This window comes from Rana temporaria, assembly GCF_905171775.1.
Source record: "Rana temporaria chromosome 4 unlocalized genomic scaffold, aRanTem1.1 chr4y, whole genome shotgun sequence".
Lineage (NCBI taxonomy): Eukaryota > Metazoa > Chordata > Amphibia > Anura > Ranidae > Rana > Rana temporaria.
The window spans coordinates 2,050,735-2,073,662 of NW_024404461.1; the positions used below are offsets into that span (position 1 = coordinate 2,050,735).

Genomic DNA, 22,928 nt, shown 5'->3' on the forward strand with positions numbered 1-22,928 from the left:
CACTGCCACCCCTTCTATAACATCCCAGCACTCCGCTTCCTCAATCACACAAGATGCAAAGCATGGCAGGTCCGGACAAAGGGCGGGACTTTGCTAGTGAAAGGCAGGTGTTTGATTGCTGAAACTGCCCCGCTGCTTAACTCAAAAGACCCGCCTTTTGTCTGGACCTGTCATTTTTCTCATCTTGTGTGATAAAAAGGTTAGCGGAGGGGGATTGCTGCGATATTAAAGGGGCAGTCCACGGGCCAGGTAAATCACACTGGCGAACCCCTGCTTTAAACCATGTCTTCTTTATGGAACTGGCTTTGTGTACAGGGGCACAGTCATGCAGGAACAGAAAATTACCTCCCCCAAGCGTACAATTGTCTGAAATGTCTTTTTATGTTGTAGCATTAACAGTACCCTTGACTGAACAAATTTAAGGGTTATCCAGAAATGTCTCATTCTAATAAACTTTGTGACAACCAGGAACAGGGCCGTCTTTAAGGCAGGCCAAAAGGGGCAGCTGCCCTGGGCCCTGTCTTTGTTGTGGGGCCCAATGCAGCTGCCTCATACTTGCCAACTATCCCAGTTTAAATTCCCCTGTCTCTTGAAGTTTTAGTCCTGTTCTGTGTCCCAATATCTCAGTGTGAAGTGCTGCTACTAATGCTGCCCAGCTCTGCCCTATTGTTGTGCACAGATGACTCACCTGCAGACCCTGTGTTTAAATGTCATTCGATAACCACGTCAAAGAAAATGTTGTCATAATAAAAAGAGTTAATTAACTAATCTATCTTTCGTCTGCATGGTTACCCACAAGACGTGGTTCTATTGGTGGCATATAACAAAAAAGGAGAGAATAAAGTTCTCCCAAGAGGGCCAAAACTAGGACACTATAAATGATTCAAAAAGTTTTATTAAATATAAAAACATAACATGTCATAAACATAGAGCAGGTGGAGAGCAAAATTGCATGCCCAGGGTCCAATCGACATTAAAGACAAGCCAGGCAAACAAAAAAGTTGCCTTCAGTTTGACTTTACAAGTCCATTTCTAAGACCATCTGTTCATTTACTGCAAGGAATGGCATCAGACCCCCCTGCAGTTGACTTAGTTCAGCTCGCAGACTCTCTTCTCCATAAACGTTGCAGATTATACTGTTTCCGGCCGGCAGGGACTGTATACACAACTTTAATTGCTGTACAACATGAATCTTAGCACTTGCCGGGTCAATGCCGAACAGGTCGATATCTAATAGATATGTGGCATCTGTGTAAAGTACTGGGTATGCTGGAGTACCGAGGCTGAGGAACCTGACAGAAGAGGGTGATAGTGATGGTGATCCTCTTCTCATTTTCCCTTCATGGTTAGTTTGTTGTTGCTCTGCACTGCCGCTTGTATTTTGTGGTTGTGAGTAGATCCAAGTGATTTTCCTTTCAAAAAGCATCTCCAAATTGGACCTTTGGGTGGTAATAGGAAGCCATCCCTGGATCAGGAGACCCCCAGGAAGCAGATCTTCTGAAGTCTTTGTCCCATCAAAGAGTTTGAGAACCTCAGCAGGTTCCAGAACGGTGTAATTATTCAACTGGCCCACATTGTCCAGACGAGCCTCCAACAGTCTTATGGCCTCCTCAATCTGGTCAGAGGGAAGGATCATAGACACCACAGCCTGGCGGAGAAAAGAGTGAGTGCATCAGGATGTAGGAAGCCTTTCAGTAGAACAATGGGCAAAATCAAAAATGACATTTATGGTGTGGTCTAGGGCTGCGCATCTTCACCGGTCTCACGATTCGATGCGATTACGATTATCAAGTCCACGATTCGATTCGATTCGATTCCGCGATGCATCACGATGCATCAAGATTACTGCGCACGGTTTTCTTCTGTTCTTAAAAAAAAATCTCTGCATGTAGAAAACTGTATACATAGCAGCCAACTTAAAGAGGAGCTCCAGACTGACCCCAAAATACTACAAGAGATGGACAGAGACGGCAGACATGATACTAGAAAGGATCAGAGACTGCGGCCATGATACTAGAAAGCATCAGAGACTGCGGCCATGATACTAGAAAGGATCAGAGACTGCGGCCATGATACTAGAAAGGATCAGAGACTGCGGCCATGATACTAGAAAGGATCAGAGACTGCGGCCATGATACTAGAAAGCATCAGAGACTGCGGCCATGATACTAGAAAGGATCAGAGACTGCGGCCATGATACTAGAAAGGATCAGAGACTGCGGCCATGATACTAGAAAGGATCAGAGACTGCAGACATGATACTAGAAAGGATCAGAGACTGCAGACATGATACTAGAAAGGATCAGAGACTGCAGACATGATATTAGAGAGGATCAGAGACTGCGGACAATGATACTAGAGAGGATCAGAGACTGCGGACATTGTCCCCATAACGACAATGTATTGCCAAACGACAATGTATGCCATGTCATAAATTATGGTTTATGTATGTCTTATTGTCTTAGTGATTGATTCACATCAAAACTTCATTGATACCTTTTTTTTGTATGATTTTTGCTTTTGCTCATTACTGCCACACACGTGCAATGCATGGCTGCATGTGTGTGGCAGTGATGAGCAAAAGCAAAAATCATACGAAAAAAAAGGGTATCAATTTCAAATCAATGAAGTTGTGATGTTAATCAATCACTAAGACAATAAGACATACATAAACCAGTGTGCCATCAATTGCTGCCAGTGTGCCAATGCCATCAATTGCTTCCAGTATGCCACCAATTGCTGCCAGTGTGCCCAAATTGCCCATCAGTGTGCCACCAATTGCCGCCAATCAGTGTGCCACCAATTGCTGCCAATCAGTGTGCCATCAATTGCTGCCAATCAGTGTGCCACCAATTGCTGCCAATCAGTGTGCCACCAATTGCTGCCAATCAGTGTGCCATCAATTGCTGCCAATCAGTGTGCCATCAATTCCTGCCAATCAGTGTGCCACCAATTGCTGCCAATCAGTGTGCCACCAATTGCTGCCAATCAGTGTGCCATCAATTGCTGCCAATCAGTGTCCCATCAATTGCTGCCAATCAGTGTGCCCATAAATTGCCGCCAGTGTGCATCCCCCCAAGTACCTGATGATGATGGTCTCCGACTCCTGTCACTGTTCTGCTGCCTGAAGTACTCGGCCGTGTCGGGTCTCCCACAGCAGCCTGTGCAGTGTGCACAGCGTGAGGTGAGCCAAGGAGGAAGGCTCCGGGGGTCGGGACCGGAACCGGGACCGGGGACACTCGCTCCACGTGTCTCTCGCATGCCGTCAGCGGGGGGCGGGAAAGGAGGCGCGGCGTCTTCGGCTGCATCAGCAGGGGGGCGGGAAAAGAGGCGCAGCTTAAGCCCACGGCTCCCTTAGCTGCATTGGCGGGGGCGGGAAAAGAGGCGCGGCTTAAGCCCACAGCTCCCTTAGCTGCATTGGCGGGGGCGGGAATAGAGGCGCGGCTAACGCCCGCAGCTGACGCCCACGGCTTCCCTCGGCTTCTGCTTTGAGACTCGAAAGGCCTTTAAAGCGGCGCGCAGGTGACGTCATCAAAAATCGATTAATGCAAGTCGTAGCATCGATGCAGCATCGTGGGTGGTCGAATCTCGATGCATCGATGCTACGATTATTTTCAACACCCCTAGTGTGGTCTGCCCTTAATATTAAAACAGCTGTCTGTTTTTTTCTGAGCTCCCCCTGTTCAATCCTGCCAAGAGATCCATTTCATTTTTCCACTTTCTTTTAACCACCTGCCGACTAGGGTGACCACGTGTCCCGGATTGCCTGGGACAGTCCCGCATTTTGCAGGTCTGTCCCGGGCACATTCATTCCAGGACAATACAGTGTCACAAAATGAAACAGGCCAATCTGATGCCCCCAAAAAAGGCCGCCACATCACCGCTTTACTCACTGACAGTACTTGTCCTGGCCGGGAATGCCTGGAGGAGCACAATCCCCGCCCCCTATGTGTGATTGGAGAAATTCCTCCTCTTGTGTCCAATCACTGTGCTGTGATTCGTTACAGCACAAGCTGATTTTTGGGAATGGTAGTTTGGAAATGTGGTCACCCTACTGCCGACCGACCGCTCACAGTAAATATATTGCAATTGAGCGGCATGTCACAGTCACGTACCTGTGTAGGTCAGCTAATTCTTTCGGGATTGGTGGCATGCATACACACACCCCCTGCCGGCCTGTGCTGTGATTAGACATGGCACTGGGTTGGCAGCTGATTTCAGCCAATGATTTTGGCTGAAGTCAGCTGATTGCTGTTCCCTGTGTTTTTGTACACAGCCAATATCATTTTTTGTCAGGGAGAAAAAAAAATCCAGATAGTGAAGGAAAAGCAACACATATTACACATGGTTAGGCACATAGTTAACCCCTTGATTGCCCCTAGATGTTAACTCCAGGTCTATCTTTATAAGAGGGCACACCTGGGCACTGCCCAAGGGCCCCAGCTGCATGGTGGGCCCCCTGCACTTTCCCCAAAGCAGCTGGTCTTTGAGCCCACGCTGCCCCGAAATTTGGGGGACCCCATGATGGCACTGAGAGTGATAGATACACAGGAGACGCAGGGGAGGCAGTTTGCCTCCTACCTACTTGATGTCTGTTTAATTTACCTGCACTATCATCATTGTAGGGGCCCCAGAGCATTACTTTGCCCAGGGGCCCATGATGCTATTAAGACGGCCCTGGTTAACCCCTTCCCAGCTAGTGTCAGTACAGAGTCAGTGTACAGTGTACAGTATTATTACTGATTACTGTATTAGTGCCCTGCCTGCTGCACGGGAGGGAACCCGATTGCACGTGGCTGGCGGGCACTATTGCCACCGACCATGCAGGATTGCATGCACGAGCGCCAGCACTGGGATTTAAACACACAAATCCCTGTGCTGTCAGTGAAGAGGAAACATATTGTTTGTTCCTACTAAGTAGGAAAAACAATATATGTCTCCTCTCCTAGTCACTCCCATTCCCACAGTTAGAACACACTGAGGGAACACACAGTTAGCCCCTTGATCATCCCCTAGTGTTAAGCCCTTCCTTGCCAGTGAAATTTACACTGTAATCTAGCACTGATCGCTGAATAATTGTCAATGTTCCCAAAAAAAAGTGTCCGATTTGTCCGTCGCAATGTCGCAGCACCACTAAAAATTGCAGATCACTGCCATTACTAGTAAAATAATAAAATAAAAATGCCATAAATCTATCCCCTATTTTGTAGACGCTATGGCCCGAATTCACGCATCTTTAGAGCGGCGTAGCGCATCTCATATGCGCTACGCCGACGTAACAGAGAGGCAAGAACAGTATTCACAAAGCACTTGCTCCCTTTGTTGCGCCGGCGTAACGTAAATTGGCCGGCGTAAGCCCGCCTAATTCAAAGTAGGAAGGTAGTGGGCGTGATCTATTAAAAAAAAGCGTGACCCCATGTAAATGAAGGGCCGAACGAACGGCGCATGCGCGCGCATGCTCAGAATCACGTTGCATATACTCCCTAAGATACGACGGCTCAATGCGTACGATGTGAACGTAACCTACGCCCAGCCCCATTCACGTACGACTTACGTAAACAACGTAAAATACAACGGCTGTTCCCTGGTCCATACCCTAACATGACTTACACCTGCATTATGTGGCTTAACTTTACGCTGGACGTACGCCTTACGTAAACGGCGTAGATTACTGCGACGGGCGTAAGTACGTTCGTGAATCGGCGTATCTCGCTCATTTACATATTCAACGCGTAAAACAATGGAAGCTCCCCTTGCGGCCAGCGTAAATATGCGCCCAAGATACGACGGCGTAGGAGACTTACGTCGGTCGGATGGAGCCAAAATTCAGGCGTATCTTATTTCAAGAATCGGGCGCAGAGATAGGGGATTAGATAAAGAATATGTGATCATAATTTGTTGCATTATTTATCACCTATCCAATATACCAGGAAAACAAACATGGTTTACTTCAGTGAACTTCAGCCAGACAATCTTTTTCCAAATGTAAGGAATCTTAAAGAAGAGCTCCATCCAAAAGGGGAAGCTCCTCTTATCTTCTTCCTCCCCCCTCTGTTGCCACATTTGGCACCTTTCGGGGGGGGGGGGGGGTACCTGGTTTTGATAGGTACTCGTCCCCACTTCTGGGAGATCTGGCTTCCCCCGGAAGTTCGGTCCCCAGCCTCCATCCCCTGCCGCTGGGCCATTCACAAAGCGGTGCCGACATCGCTGTATTCCAGGACAGGTAAGTGTCCTAATATTAAAAGTGTTTGTAGCTGCTGACTTAATTTTTTCATGGCGGTTCTGGACCTCCTCCTTAAGAAAAACCATCAATACATCTTGAAATACAGCTGTGTTCTCCTGTAATGAGTAGACAATGTGGTAATCTATTCAATGATAGTGAGAGTTGGAACACAAAGAGGACCTTAGAGGTGATCACTTTGTACTTCTTCAGCATGCTCGGCAGAGGGTCCTCTTCATGGGCAAAGCGGATTCTTTTCACTTGCGGGTGGTCAGAATGAATTTTGTCAAAGAGAAACTTTATAAATATCCTGGCTAAACCTTTTCCTCTCATCCAGGGGGCCACACAAAGACTTTGCACCACAGCTGTCTCACCGCTATCAACCAGTAAGAAAGACTCAAAGCCCACCTGAAGAAAAGACATCAACAAGACAAATTCAGCAAAAGAGAACAAAAACGAATTGTGATTCTTTTTTCCTCCAGAAAATATACATGTACATTGTTTAGAACATTATATAATTCATATATTACAATTGCTTGGGTTCATGATTTCTATGATTCCCTAAAGACCACACTGGACTACAGGCAAATCAAGAGCATGGGAAAGTGATGATGATGATGATGATTATGACTAGAGATGAGCCAAACACCCCCTGGTTCGGTTCGCAGTAGAACATGTGAAGAGGCAAAAAATGTGTTTGAACACGCAAAAATCAAAAGTGCTCATTTTAAAGGCTTATATGCAAGTTATTGTCAGAAAAAGTGTTTGAGGACCCGGGTCCTGCCCCAGGGGACATGTATCAATGCAAAAAAAGTTTTATAGCTAAAACTACCGTTTTTTCAGGAGCAGCAATTTTAATAATGCTTTAAGTGAAAAAATAAAAGTGAAATATTCCTTTACCTGGGGGGTGTCTATAGTATGCCTGTAAAGTGGCAAATGTTTCCCGTGATTAGAACAGTCCCTGCACAAAATGAAATTTCTAAAAGGAAAAAAGTCATTTAACCCCCCTGACGGTAAACCCGAGCGTGACTCGGGGCTGGTTTTTTATGTTACTATCGGTTAGTCCGAGTCACGCTCGGGGTGAATGTGCAGAGAGCGCAGCGGTGTTCCTTACCTTGTCCAGGCGATCCAGCGATGATCTATCATTGCTGTGATCGCCGCCGAGACACACACCGCGCCGTCCATCAGTCATCTGACTTCCTGGTTCCGTTCCCTGCACCACAATGGTGCATGGGAACGGAACTGGGAGGGAAATTCAAATGTTGCACCAACACAAACACATAAAAAGGTGGTGATACAATGTAATCTGAGAGGATTACACTGTATCACTTTGAAAACTGACACAGTGCCCTTTCATTGCCCCTTGCCATTGTCATTGCTGACATATAAAACCTTATAAACCATATAAAAAATGGCATCAAAAAAGCGCTGTCCTCCAAATGCGCTTTTGGACCAGCTGAGCGACAGCGATAGCGGCAGCGACACAGAGTTGCTCGCAGATCAGAGCGACAGTGAATCATATGGAGATTTATCATCTGGATCTGACACTGATATAGAAAGTGACGCCGCAGATGATCCCGCACCTGACCTGAGTGATGTGCGCACTTGGTGCCCTATAGACAGCGATGCGGACCAGACAGCGCCCCCGAGGTTCCGATTTACTGGATCTCCTGGGATGAAGGTAGATGTGGAGGCCGACAACCCTATGGCGTATTTGAAACTCTTTTTATCTGAGGAGGTCATTTTACAAATTGTGACGGAGACCAATCGCTACCACGATCAGCAATCTGCTACGCTGCGTGGCAGATTTTCCAGGTCCAGAAAATGGGAACCGGTCACCGAGGAGGACATTTGGAATTTTTTGGGACTCATCATCCTTCAGGGGGTGGTGGGCAAACCGCTCCAGAAGTGGTACTGGACCACCAATAAGATGCTGGCCACTCCGTTTTTTGGCACTGTGATGTCCGAGTATCGCTTTTCACTAATAATGAAAAACCTGCACTTCGCCAACAACGAAGAATTTGACGAGGCCACACATCCTGCGCCAAAGCTGAAAAAAATCTGGGAGGTGTGCCAGATGATTGTTGCCAACTTTCAGCGGACCTATGTGCCAGAAAGGGACGTAAGTGTGGACGAAAGTCTGATGGCCTACAAGGGACGCCTGAGTTGGATCCAATTTATTGCGTCCAAAAGAGCGCGCTTTGGGATAACATTTTACATGCTATGTGAATCATCCACCGGCTATATATGGAATTCGGTAATTTACACCGGGAAAGGTACCAAATTCAATCCCAGGTACAGCCGCTATGGGATGGCCACATCTTCTGTCCTGTCACTGCTGGACCCATTGCTGAACCAGGGATACTGCGTGACAACAGACAATTTTTACACGTCACCAGAACTTTATGAGGTTTTGCTCCTCAATAAAACGGACGGGTATGGTACCGTGAGGCCAAACCGGCGTGACATGCCATCTACGTTTGGCAATAAAAAAATAAAAAAAGGAGAGATGGTTGCCTTTCAAAAGGGCAAAATGATGGCAATGCGCTGGCGAGACAAAAAGGACGTGTGTCTCATGAGCACCGTGCACAGCACCTCCACTGCCATGGTCCGCACAAAATACGGAAAAGAAGTGCTGAAACCACAAGTCGTGATCGACTATAACCACACAATGGGAGGTGTCGACCGAGCCGATCAGGCGATGACTTTTTACCCGGCGATGCGAAAACAACAAAAGAAGTACTATAAAAAGATTTTTTTTTTTTTGTTTACAAACTTTTATTGCAAAAGATAGAGAGCGGTACATAGTTGGATATATATAAAAATACAGCATAATTATAAAAGATGTGGTAAGTTCTTATCAGAAACAGATATATAATATGACACAGCAAAGCAATTGGGGTTAACAGGCTTTTCTTAGAGATGGGAAAAAACCATGGAGGATCTTGAAAGAATATTGAGGGAGGCCATGTTAAAAGGAATGTGGTATAATAAAGAAATTAGTTTGTATTAAAAAAGAGAGGTGAATATTCAGACCAGGGGGACCATTTATTGTTGAAAATGTGCATGGTGTTTTGTAGCGTATGGGAGATTTTTTCCATCAAATTTATCTCGTTAATCCTGTGTTTGAGTGGATTTAGGAGTATTATTGGAGATTTCCATTGAGATGCAATCAGCCAGTGTATGGCTACACATATTGTATGAATGAGTCTCATATGGTATGTGGAAAGGTCCGTGATGGGGGAGAAAAGTAAACAGTTATGTATTGTAAGGGTGATTGGTTTATCTGAAATTTTAGAGGCAAAACTTTCAAGCTGTAACCAAACATTGTTAATATGCAAATACAGTGATACCTATTATAAATAAGGTGCCAAATGTGATATTAAACAGCGCTCAAAAAAATATGTGAAAATGTAAATATCAACAAATATAATATTGGTACAGTGACATAGTGAAAAATAAATAAATAATCCACCCTCTAAGTGAGTCAATATATAAGTGTCCAAAAATCCGTGCAAAAATCGCATCAAAAAATACCAGGTTGGCAAATAAAGTCCATGAACTGTCTAAGTGAACAAAAAAATATATATATAAATAGTTCATAAATGGAGAGCAAAGGAAAAGAAAAAATCCTTCCCGATCTTCAATAAGTGCTTTCACCACACCACAGTGACTGCGTGCTTCCACCACCCATCAGAAATGCAAACTCACCGCAACAAATGGCCTGACACTTTCGTGTTTAGGCACACAGGCTTGTTAACTGACCCCCTCAGTTTAGTTGATAGAACTCCTTCTTTTCATATAGGGTGGAGCATTCAGTTAAACAGATGGAGATCCGAAGCAAAAAGAAAACTCCAAGATAACAGCCATATGCAAATAAGAAAAAGAGAGCACAATAGTGTGATACTGTAACACAACTTTTAATAACACACTACAAATCTCCCAAAGAATGCACTCACAAAGGTAACTCTTGTTACAAGCAGTGTATAAATCCAAAAACTGACACGGTGTAAAACAAAAAATAAAGATATCCTCCAGGTGAACTAGTGGTCACAGCGGACCAACGAATAGCCCAAGTGTTACTCACAGCCCTTGTGCAGGTGTACTGGAGCTGCTGCTTAGGTAATTGAGCTGGTGGCAGATTAGACCATTCCACGTTCAAGCTTAAAAAGTTAGGTGTGCGGTTGTGACTTCAGTAATCACTCCCCGACATGTTTCATCGAAATGATTTCTTCATGGGGTTACTTACCAGCTGTCTAGTGCCGCTTTATATAGTTGCCAGGGTCCTCCCTCCCCCCTTGTGTTAATCAGTAGGCACGCATCATAACAAGCTGCAGCTGAGTGGACTTACGTTCCTCCCAGCCATGCTAACATGCAGCTGATCCGCTCATCCAATCAGAGCAGCATCATCGTCATGACGCTGTAGCTGGCATTCTTCCAACGTGGTGGAGGCCCTCAGTGGCGACGTTGGTGTATTACACCACATCCCACTGCCTAGTATCGAATGTAATGTCTAACCCCGATGGTTAAACTGGGGTATGACACTCAACCTGCCTGCAGTGTATTCCATAATGGAGGGATGAAAACCAAATATTGCTGACTGTCAGCTTTTCGGATGTCCCTATGACCACAAGTTACCTCTAGGGTCTATGCATACAGAGTATAGCAATATAAATTCAGAAACACAGAGTACATTGGCTCTCATTATTTAAGCACAAGAGCCAGCCAATTAGTGGTGTGTATAGTTATGAATGACATGTATACATATATAAAATATATATTATATAGCACTCTAAAATCTACAAACACATCTCTAGACAATAAGTGTATATACAAAATATAAATGATATTTTAAAAATTGTATATAAAAGAGTTGCAGATATTGTTATCCATATTAAAAATGCATAAAAATATTAGTTAAAAGATATTAATAGGAATAAACAATATATATAAAATAATACATATATTTTTAAAAATGTTAAAATTATTTAAAAACATTATATTAAAATGAATACTGGAAAAAGATAATAAACTGGGCCATGAGCTGTAAATGACATGTGTATAAATATACGTTAGTAAAACAAATAAATGCTCTGGTTTAGACGTAAGTGGGTGTACTACATCATCCCCATATGCATGCACTCATCAAAACTCTGATCATGACGGGTAGCCCAGTTGTTTGGCCCCCTTATATAAACATAGCTCATGATCATCCTATATATGTAAAAACGCATGTCTCAAATCTATTGCTCATAATTTAGGCATTGCTAATGAAGCAATTCACATCCAGTTCTATGTTTAGTCCCCTCGGAAAATGGCTTTTTAACAGGAAGATCCATTGAGTTTCGCGCTGCGACAGGTCTCTCACCCTATTTGAGCCTCTCCACGAAGGGTACACACAGTCAATGCCGCAGAACTGAGCTAACGAGGGGTCTTGGTTATGTTTTTCTTTAAAGTGGACTGACACACTATGATACTCGAAGCCTTTCTTAATATTCGCAAGGTGTTCAGCCACTCGAATCCGCAATAACCGCTTGGTTCTCCCTACATAAAGTAGCCCACAGGGGCACCAGATCAGGTATACTACGTAAGAAGAGTTACACGTAATAAATTCTTTAATAGAAAAACTCTTCCCATCACTACTCATGACCTGTTGTTTACCCCTGTTACTTGTTCGTACAGTTCTACAGCAGATGCATTTCCTACAGGAGAAAAATCCTTTAAGATCTATTCTAAGGGCCTGTTGGTCTGGGGGATCTAAAATCTTACGAACCACCTTATCACCGAAATTAGGAGCCCTCCTGTAGATGAATCGTGGTTGACTCGGAAGAATTTCGGCAAGGTGTCTGTCCTTGCCCAAGATGTGCCAATGATTTTTAAAAATGGCCTCTACCTCCCTATATTGGGCATGAAACCCAGACAGGAATCCGCATTGGTGTTGATTATTGTTTGGCTCTTCTGCCTTCTTCTCCAAGCATTTATCTCTAGGGATAACAGCAATGTCTTCAATCATAGTATTCAAAGCTGGCTCATCATATCCCTTTTGAACAAATTTATTCTTGAGTATTTGTGCTTGTGAGAGATAGTCAGTGACATCTGAGCAGTTGCGTCGAACTCTTAAAAATTGCCCCTTAGGGATATTTTTAATCCACGCTGGATGGTGTCCACTATTAATGGACAGGTAACTGTTCCGATCAGTGGTTTTAAAATACACTTTAGTCTTTAATTTATTTCCTTCTCTTTGAATAGTCACATCCAAGAAATTGACAGTATTTCCACTGATCGTGTATTCCAGTTTAATATTATTGGAATTATTATTGAGTTCTCCCAGGAACTGGAGTGCTTCTTGTTGTGATCCTTCCCATATAAATAAAATATCGTCTATAAACCTCCGATAAAATAATAATTGGGGTCTCCGGTTATAAAAAACGTGCCTGTCCTCCCACTCAGCCATAAACAGGTTGGCGAGGCTGGGGGCAAACTTAGCCCCCATAGCCACGCCAACCTGCTGGGAAAAGAAAGAGCCATCGAACCAGAAGTAGTTATGGGACATGCAGAATTCTAATACATGTCCCATAAATCTCTTCTGAATGTGCGATAAATCATCCCTCCTGCTAAGAGCCCAGTTCAATGCCAGTGCGGCATCATCATGCTGAATGATAGTATAAAGTGACGCCACGTCGGCTGTCACCAAAAAGATGTCTATATCAGGCTTGATGCTCACTTTGTCCAGGGACTGTAGCAGGTCAGTGGTATCTTTCAGATATGCCTTGGTGGTCCGCACACTCAATTGAAGAAACCTATCGAGATATTCTCCCAGTCTGGCTGTAACTGATCCAATCCCGTTGACTATTGGACGAGCAGGTGGAATGGTTTCATTCTTATGGATCTTCGGCAAAGTATAGATCACCGGTATCCTGCACGCTGAAGGAGCTAAGTATTTTTTCTCTTTAAGACTTAAAGCTCCAATGTGATATCCCCAATCTACCAACGCATCAAGTTGTACCTTAAAAGGTTCAGTAGGATCTGATGGTAGTTTTTTATATGTGGAGGTATCGCTCAACATATGGGATAATTGGGTACAGTAGAACTCCTTGTCCAGGACTACCACCCCTCCCCCTTTGTCCGCTGGTCGGATCACAATATCCTTCTTATCCTCCAAAGATTCAATACCCTCTTTGATGTAACGGGGGTTAACCCCTTTTTTTAGAGGTAATTCCTCAATATCTTTGAGTACCAACTGTTTGAAGACCTCAATAAAATGATTATTGGAAATCTGGGGATTGAATAATGATTTATTCTTAAGTCCACTATCTACTTTCGTTGTCACAATGGTACTATTCATAGAAGAAGTTACAGGGTGGCTCAAGAAATATTTCTTTAAATTAAGAGTCCTGATGAATTTCTGTGTGTCCATGTACACATCGAATTTGTTCATCGTTTTTCTAGGGGCACATTTTAAACCCGTATTGAGGACATTGAGCTCTTTCGGGCTCAACGCTACCTTACTCAGGTTAAATATTCCTATGCTTCCACTTCCCTCATTCGTTTTCTGGGATTGTTTCCTTCGCCCTGCCCTGCATCCCCGTCTTCTCTTTGATAGATTTCTGGTCCTCTTTGCGGAAATTTCGGAGTAGCATGCTTGTCTCCTCCCTTGTTGTTCCTGGTCTGTGGGTACCTCTTCGGCGTCCCGCCTCTCCCTCCCCTCCCCCGATGCCCTAAAAAAGGCTGTTGAGAGTAATAACCATTATGGTAATCCTCTGCCAAGGGTTGGAATCTGTTACCCATATGTCCATATTCAGGTCCTGGATAATATCCCAAAGGGGGCGGGTGATGGGGCCACTGTTGGTAATTCTGATGTGGGGGATAGTCCCACTGATCCTTCCTCCCATAAAATTGTGGAGTCCGAGGGGACTGATATTGGTGACCATATTGTTGGCCATTTCTCTCCTGCCTTGAAGGTCCAGGTGATGCCTGTTGAGAGGCATAATGATCTTTTTTACCAATGTTCGTACCAATACCTCGAGCTTGATTGGATGAGCTCTGATCAAGCTTTGGTTTTTTACTATTGGTACTTTGTTTAATAGTATCCTTCTTTGCTATGACTTCCAAGGTTCTTGATGATTGTTGTGAATCCACAATGGCTTCCTCATCCATATTATTATTGGTGATTCCTGTGCTCTGCCAAGCATAAATTTTATTATTTTTAAAATCCTCAGAATCCCTGTTAAATTTTTTAACTTTCCTTTTCTGTGTTTCTCTATCAACTTTTTCCAGTTTCTTTTTCATATTAACATTAAAATCCTTCATTAAACTGGTTTCCTTAATTGGTTCCAATTTATTCTGTAAAACCTGAATTTTTTCATTCAGTAAAGAAAATTTAAATGATGCAGGGGATGCAGGGCAGGGCGAAGGAAACAATCCCAGAAAACGAATGAGGGAAGTGGAAGCATAGGAATATTTAACCTGAGTAAGGTAGCGTTGAGCCCGAAAGAGCTCAATGTCCTCAATACGGGTTTAAAATGTGCCCCTAGAAAAACGATGAACAAATTCGATGTGTACATGGACACACAGAAATTCATCAGGACTCTTAATTTAAAGAAATATTTCTTGAGCCACCCTGTAACTTCTTCTATGAATAGTACCATTGTGACAACGAAAGTAGATAGTGGACTTAAGAATAAATCATTATTCAATCCCCAGATTTCCAATAATCATTTTATTGAGGTCTTCAAACAGTTGGTACTCAAAGATATTGAGGAATTACCTCTAAAAAAAGGGGTTAACCCCCGTTACATCAAAGAGGGTATTGAATCTTTGGAGGATAAGAAGGATATTGTGATCCGACCAGCGGACAAAGGGGGAGGGGTGGTAGTCCTGGACAAGGAGTTCTACTGTACCCAATTATCCCATATGTTGAGCGATACCTCCACATATAAAAAACTACCATCAGATCCTACTGAACCTTTTAAGGTACAACTTGATGCGTTGGTAGATTGGGGATATCACATTGGAGCTTTAAGTCTTAAAGAGAAAAAATACTTAGCTCCTTCAGCGTGCAGGATACCGGTGATCTATACTTTGCCGAAGATCCATAAGAATGAAACCATTCCACCTGCTCGTCCAATAGTCAACGGGATTGGATCAGTTACAGCCAGACTGGGAGAATATCTCGATAGGTTTCTTCAATTGAGTGTGCGGACCACCAAGGCATATCTGAAAGATACCACTGACCTGCTACAGTCCCTGGACAAAGTGAGCATCAAGCCTGATATAGACATCTTTTTGGTGACAGCCGACGTGGCGTCACTTTATACTATCATTCAGCATGATGATGCCGCACTGGCATTGAACTGGGCTCTTAGCAGGAGGGATGATTTATCGCACATTCAGAAGAGATTTATGGGACATGTATTAGAATTCTGCATGTCCCATAACTACTTCTGGTTCGATGGCTCTTTCTTTTCCCAGCAGGTTGGCGTGGCTATGGGGGCTAAGTTTGCCCCCAGCCTCGCCAACCTGTTTATGGCTGAGTGGGAGGACAGGCACGTTTTTTATAACCGGAGACCCCAATTATTATTTTATCGGAGGTTTATAGACGATATTTTATTTATATGGGAAGGATCACAACAAGAAGCACTCCAGTTCCTGGGAGAACTCAATAATAATTCCAATAATATTAAACTGGAATACACGATCAGTGGAAATACTGTCAATTTCTTGGATGTGACTATTCAAAGAGAAGGAAATAAATTAAAGACTAAAGTGTATTTTAAAACCACTGATCGGAACAGTTACCTGTCCATTAATAGTGGACACCATCCAGCGTGGATTAAAAATATCCCTAAGGGGCAATTTTTAAGAGTTCGACGCAACTGCTCAGATGTCACTGACTATCTCTCACAAGCACAAATACTCAAGAATAAATTTGTTCAAAAGGGATATGATGAGCCAGCTTTGAATACTATGATTGAAGACATTGCTGTTATCCCTAGAGATAAATGCTTGGAGAAGAAGGCAGAAGAGCCAAACAATAATCAACACCAATGCGGATTCCTGTCTGGGTTTCATGCCCAATATAGGGAGGTAGAGGCCATTTTTAAAAATCATTGGCACATCTTGGGCAAGGACAGACACCTTGCCGAAATTCTTCCGAGTCAACCACGATTCATCTACAGGAGGGCTCCTAATTTCGGTGATAAGGTGGTTCGTAAGATTTTAGATCCCCCAGACCAACAGGCCCTTAGAATAGATCTTAAAGGATTTTTCTCCTGTAGGAAATGCATCTGCTGTAGAACTGTACGAACAAGTAACAGGGGTAAACAACAGGTCATGAGTAGTGATGGGAAGAGTTTTTCTATTAAAGAATTTATTACGTGTAACTCTTCTTACGTAGTATACCTGATCTGGTGCCCCTGTGGGCTACTTTATGTAGGGAGAACCAAGCGGTTATTGCGGATTCGAGTGGCTGAACACCTTGCGAATATTAAGAAAGGCTTCGAGTATCATAGTGTGTCAGTCCACTTTAAAGAAAAACATAACCAAGACCCCTCGTTAGCTCAGTTCTGCGGCATTGACTGTGTGTACCCTTCGTGGAGAGGCTCAAATAGGGTGAGAGACCTGTCGCAGCGCGAAACTCAATGGATCTTCCTGTTAAAAAGCCATTTTCCGAGGGGACTAAACATAGAACTGGATGTGAATTGCTTCATTAGCAATGCCTAAATTATGAGCAATAGATTTGAGACATGCGTTTTTACATATATAGGATGATCATGAGCTATGTTTATATAAGGGGGCCAAACAACTGGGCTACCCGTCATGATCAGAGTTTTGATGAGTGCATGCATATGGGGATGATGTAGTACACCCACTTACGTCTAAACCAGAGCATTTATTTGTTTTACTAACGTATATTTATACACATGTCATTTACAGCTCATGGCCCAGTTTATTATCTTTTTCCAGTATTCATTTTAATATAATGTTTTTAAATAATTTTAACATTTTTAAAAATATATGTATTATTTTATATATATTGTTTATTCCTATTAATATCTTTTAACTAATATTTTTATGCATTTTTAATATGGATAACAATATCTGCAACTCTTTTATATACAATTTTTAAAATATCATTTATATTTTGTATATACACTTATTGTCTAGAGATGTGTTTGTAGATTTTAGAGTGCTATATAATATATATTTTATATATGTATACATGTCATTCATAACTATACACACCACTAATTGGCTGGCTCTTGTGCTTAAATAATGAGAGCCAATGTACTCTGTGTTTCTGAATTTATATTGCTATACTCTGTATGCATAGACCCTAGAGGTAACTTGTGGTCATAGGGACATCCGAAAAGCTGACAGTCAGCAATATTTGGTTTTCATCCCTCCATTATGGAATACACTGCAGGCAGGTTGAGTGTCATACCCCAGTTTAACCATCGGGGTTAGACATTACATTCGATACTAGGCAGTGGGATGTGGTGTAATACACCAACGTCGCCACTGAGGGCCTCCACCACGTTGGAAGAATGCCAGCTACAGCGTCATGACGATGATGCTGCTCTGATTGGATGAGCGGATCAGCTGCATGTTAGCATGGCTGGGAGGAACGTAAGTCCACTCAGCTGCAGCTTGTTATGATGCGTGCCTACTGATTAACACAAGGGGGGAGGGAGGACCCTGGCAACTATATAAAGCGGCACTAGACAGCTGGTAAGTAACCCCATGAAGAAATCATTTCGATGAAACATGTCGGGGAGTGATTACTGAAGTCACAACCGCACACCTAACTTTTTAAGCTTGAACGTGGAATGGTCTAATCTGCCACCAGCTCAATTACCTAAGCAGCAGCTCCAGTACACCTGCACAAGGGCTGTGAGTAACACTTGGGCTATTCGTTGGTCCGCTGTGACCACTAGTTCACCTGGAGGATATCTTTATTTTTTGTTTTACACCGTGTCAGTTTTTGGATTTATACACTGCTTGTAACAAGAGTTACCTTTGTGAGTGCATTCTTTGGGAGATTTGTAGTGTGTTATTAAAAGTTGTGTTACAGTATCACACTATTGTGCTCTCTTTTTCTTATTTGCATATGGCTGTTATCTTGGAGTTTTCTTTTTGCTTCGGATCTCCATCTGTTTAACTGAATGCTCCACCCTATATGAAAAGAAGGAGTTCTATCAACTAAACTGAGGGGGTCAGTTAACAAGCCTGTGTGCCTAAACACGAAAGTGTCAGGCCATTTGTTGCGGTGAGTTTGCATTTCTGATGGGTGGTGGAAGCACGCAGTCACTGTGGTGTGGTGAAAGCACTTATTGAAGATCGGGAAGGATTTTTTCTTTTCCTTTGCTCTCCATTTATGAACTATTTATATATATATTTTTTTGTTCACTTAGACAGTTCATGGACTTTATTTGCCAACCTGGTATTTTTTGATGCGATTTTTGCACGGATTTTTGGACACTTATATATTGACTCACTTAGAGGGTGGATTATTTATTTATTTTTCACTATGTCACTGTACCAATATTATATTTGTTGATATTTACATTTTCACATATTTTTTTGAGCGCTGTTTAATATCACATTTGGCACCTTATTTATAATAGGTATCACTGTATTTGCATATTAACTATTTTGGATTCTATAATTTTTAAAGCAGCAGCTCTTGCATATTTATTAATTTATTCATTTATTTTATAAATATCACTAGTGTTCACATTTATTCTCCAGCTACGCGCAGTGAGGGTGGCTCACATTAGACGGCCCTTATCTCCACCCCTTTTTTCTGTAACCAAACATTCTTGACCTTATCGCAAGACCAGAAAATGTGGGGGAAAGAACCCGAATCATCGCATCCTCTAAAGCATGAGGAGGAGATTGAGGGAAAAATGGCGTGGAGTTTGGTCGGGGTATAATACCATCTGATAAACACTTTTAGGGCTGTTTCCTTGATTGCAATTGATTTGGTGCATTTGTGTAAATTGGTTATACAGTTGTCCCAGTTTACTGGGGAGTACGTAAAGTTAAGGTCTTGTTCCCATTTTAGCATATATGATAATTTATTGGGCTCTGTGTTGTTAGACATGATGAAATAAAGTTCTGAGATGAAACCTTTCATCCTGGGGGAATCGCGACAGAGTTTTTCAAAATGAGAGGGGGATTGGGTGTTTGTGGTTTTGAAGTGAGTTTCGAAAAATTGTTTAATAAGGATGAAATTATCGAATTCCGAGTCCGGAATCTGATATTTAGCTTTCAGGGTGGAGAAGGAGATGAAGTTTGTACCTATAATAAATTTGTTAAGTGTAGTGAGGTTTTTAGTCTTCCACCATGAAAGGTCTATTGGAGAGTTTTGTTTGAATTTTGGGTCTCCTATAAATGTAGCAAACGGTGGGGATTTAGAGATGAGGTTATATTTTCCGTTATGGAGCTTCCATAAGTGATAAGAATGTGCTACAATTTGGTTACGGGAGTTTAGGGATGGAATTGAGATTTTATTTCCCCAGAGAATACCTGAGATGGTGAATGGGGATATTGAGGATTTCTCGAAAGCTATCCATGGGATCTTGGAATGTGGGATGTGCCAGTGTGCTGTTTGGGTCCATCTTGCTGAAAGGTAGTATAACCAAAGGTCTGGGAGGCCGAGGCCGCCAGATCTCTGAGATTTGTGCAAGACTTGTCTAGGAGAACGGGGGTGAGAGTCAGACCAAACAAATTTGTTAATATCAGATTGGAATTTGGTGATAAGGGATTTATTAATTCTAATGGGGAGTGCTCTAAATAGATAAAGTAATTTTGGGAGGAGTGTAATTTTAATCGCTGTGATTTTACCGAGGAAAGAGATCTTAAAAGATTTCCACATTTTAAGTGTCGCCCTTAATTTTTTAATCATCGGGATGTAGTTTTTACTTGCTAGGTCATCAAGATTAGGGGTGAGATAAATACCTAGGTATGGGAGAGAGTCTGGGGTGTAAGAAAATTCGAAGGAGGAGCGTATGGAATCTAATTCCAGTGGGGGGATGTTGATGGGCATGCCTATTGATTTTGAGACGTTGACTGTGAGGCCTGATATGGATGCGAAATTGTTGAGGGTTTGTAGAAGGTTAGGAAGTGTATTGACCGGTTGTGTGAGGAAGAGTAGCATGTCATCTGCATACATGCTTAGTTTATATGTGTCGGGTCCAGATGAGTAACCTTTAATATCTGGGTTGGTGAGGATTGCTGTGGAAAGTGGTTCAATTGCTAGTGCAAAAAGTAAAGGGGAGAGGGGACAGCCCTGTCTAGTACCTTTGCCTACTTTAAAAAACTCAGAGTTACAACCCGGGAGACGTATTCTGGTGGAGGGATTATGGTAGAGTGCATGAAATGCGTGTAAGAATTCGCCAGTGAAGCCATATTTATGTAGAACACTGTCCAAGAATGACCAATGCACACTGTCGAAGGCTTTGTTTATATCAAGGCTGAGTAACAAGACAGGGTTGGAATGTACCTTGGCATCCTGGACTATATTTGTGACTAGTCTGATGTTATCTGTGATTTGTCTTCCGGGGATGAAGCCTGATTGGAAGGGGGAAATGAGAGTAGGGATAATAGAGGAAAGTCTGTTAGCTAGGAGTCTGCTAAATATTTTAAGGTCATTATTTATGACAGAGATTGGTCTGTAATTTTGGGGGAGTGTATGGTCTTTGTTGGGTTTTGGGATTAAGGACATGTTGGCAAGTAGCATCTCGTCTGGGAAGTGATCGCCTTTTAAGACGCAATTAAAAAGTTTCTTCAAGTGTGGGACTAGAATCTGAGAATATTGTTTGTAATAAAGTGATGAGAATCCATCTGGGCCTGGGGCGGAGTTTTTCTTAAGTGTTTTGATAATTTGTTCTAATTCTTCGTCTGAGCATGGCATGTTAAGGTTGTCTATTTGTGTTTGATTGAGTTTAGGGAAGGGGAGATTGTTCAACCACGTGGATGGTAGAGAGGGTGGGGAGGGGTTTGGGGCAGAGAGAAGGTCAGAGTAAAATTTTGTGAATATCGAAAGTACTTCTTTTGGGTGTGTGACAACTTGGTTCCTGTTATTCTTGAGTTTGTAGATATGTGACGGTTTGAGGGATTGATTAAGTTTACGGGCGAACATTGCTGAGTATGAGTTGCTGGAGAGAAGAAACCTAGCTTTCGACCATCTGAGTGACTTTTCTGCTTTAAGGGAAAGCAATGTGTCAAGCTCGTTGCGTTTAAGAGAGATGGTTTTAAAGACAGCAGGGTCATGTGAACGTGTATGGACTTTGTATAGGTTATGGAGGTCTTTCGTGAGGGAGATGATTTTTTCAACATTATTTCTGTTACGTTGGGCTGCGCGTCTAATCAAGTGGCCTCTGATTACTGCTTTATGAGCTGACCAGAGTGTGGCTGCAGGAGTTTCAGGAGTGTCATTCAGGGGATAAAAAGATTTTTAGGCATCTCCTTGAACAATGTCTTTGGAACGCCTATATCCTTTACAAAGAAAACACGAACATACCTCTTGTTCATTCGGACTTTATATGGAAGTTGGCTGAGCAGATCTTTATCAATCACCCGACGGCATCAGTGTCTGCTAACAGACACGGACGACGCTCTGTTGACGTTGGGAATCCAGAGCGCCTGACAGGTCGTCATTTTTTGGAACCTGTACCGCCAACCGCACGAAAGTTAGCGCCTACCAGGATGTGCGTCGTTTGCTGCTCCAAGAGGGATGAAAATGGGAAAAAAGTCAGAAAAGAATCAAGGTACTATTGCCCAGATTGCAATGTCGGACTTTGTCTATTTCCTTGCTTCAAAGTGTTTCACACTATGGATGTGTATTGAATTTCTTTCTTTGACTAATTTCTTTATTTTTCATTGCTTTGTTGAATAAAATTATATTATTGATTAATTATAATTCATGTGTTTGTGTTTCAAATTTATCACATCTGGAATGTCTACTAGAGTCTTGTTTTGGTCAGGTTTAAGTAAGTAATTACTAAGAATTGCAGGCCTATAATACATATCACCAAATTTCCATGAAAAAAAATGTACCGCTTTTGGTACGTAATTCCAGACAGAATCATACCGCCAGGGAGGTTAAAACTACTCGCAGCTATAATGAATTCAGCAGCATATGGAAAGGGGGTGCACTGTGATGTAAGGGAGAGTGGGGGACTCAACTTCTGAAGGTGGGGTGGCTCTTGACATCTTATGTAAGGGGAGGGGACAATCATAATGCTGATGCGGCCCACAATGAAATTGAGTTTGACACCCCTGTTGTAAATTCTGAGATTGTCTTAAATACTCACGATTTTTCCCTCAATCTTGGCCATATACATGCCTCTTTGACGATCCTTCAGCCATGCATGGTAACTGTAAGGCAGATAGTCCACTCCTTTGTATATACCACTTGAGATAGACATCAGCTCTTCATAGTCTTCAGCAGTGGCCGGTACAAAATCTATTGTGGGTGATTCCGGCATGTTGAGAGAGGTGTGGCAGCTGATTAAGAGAAAGAACCATATATGAATGAGCAACATTTAACAGATGCATCACTCCCTATTAGGATACCCCATGCTGGCATCCTGTAAAGCGGGTGTGACCAGATCTTTGATGAACTGCATGTCTGCACAGAGGGGATCGAACTTGAAACAATGCAAAATGCCATGACCATTGTATAACATATGTACTATCCTTC

At 42.7% G+C, this 22,928-nt stretch overlaps 1 protein-coding gene across 1 annotated transcript; it reads right to left on the bottom strand.

Annotated features, from left to right (window-relative positions):
• Positions 1-709: 709 nt before the first annotated feature.
• On the bottom strand, positions 710-22,728 carry LOC120921831 (probable N-acetyltransferase 16). Its single transcript, XM_040334319.1, has 3 exons — positions 22,540-22,728; positions 6,404-6,628; positions 710-1,648 (listed from the first exon to the last, which is right to left on the bottom strand). Exons 1-3 carry the CDS (start codon positions 22,711-22,713, stop codon positions 1,019-1,021), a joined length of 1,029 nt encoding a protein of 342 aa, XP_040190253.1. The 5' UTR covers positions 22,714-22,728; the 3' UTR covers positions 710-1,018.
• Positions 22,729-22,928: the final 200 nt, after the last annotated feature.